The sequence below is a fragment of the Cariama cristata genome, unplaced genomic scaffold, assembly GCF_000690535.1.
Source record: "Cariama cristata isolate BGI_N322 unplaced genomic scaffold, ASM69053v1 scaffold24723, whole genome shotgun sequence".
Classification (NCBI taxonomy): domain Eukaryota; kingdom Metazoa; phylum Chordata; class Aves; order Cariamiformes; family Cariamidae; genus Cariama; species Cariama cristata.
Genome location: NW_009608146.1, coordinates 3379 through 3652, shown reverse-complemented (window position 1 = coordinate 3652; position 274 = coordinate 3379). Strand labels below are relative to the sequence as shown.

The window sequence follows — 274 nt, the reverse complement described above, 5'->3', positions numbered from 1 at the left end:
TATATACAAAGGGGGGAAAAAAAACCCCACACCCTAATGTGTTTCTTCACATCAGGCTTTAATGTGTTTTTGTTTCTAACTCCTGGATAGAGGATTATCCCCTAGGCATCCCAGATTAAAAAAACCTACAAAACAACAAAACCACATAAACTGTTAAAAACAAGAGAATCAAAAATCGTTACAGCCCGGGGGGATCTGAGCACTCAAATAAGATTTCTTTTTTTTTTTTTTTTTTTTTTTTCTTTTTCCTTCCCTCGAACTTTTTGGGGTTTTT

The 274-nt window shown here is 34.7% G+C and overlaps 1 protein-coding gene across 1 annotated transcript in view; it reads right to left on the bottom strand.

Annotated features, from left to right (window-relative positions):
* Nucleotides 1–274, bottom strand: part of ARHGEF10L (Rho guanine nucleotide exchange factor (GEF) 10-like) — a gene marked incomplete at both ends in the record, with an annotated part of 4971 nt that overhangs the window by 1322 nt on the left and 3375 nt on the right. Inside the window, one exon of the mRNA XM_009697024.1 lies at nucleotides 143–150. Within this exon, the coding sequence (XP_009695326.1) occupies nucleotides 143–150 (8 nt within the window). The remainder of the gene's footprint in view (nucleotides 1–142; nucleotides 151–274) is intronic.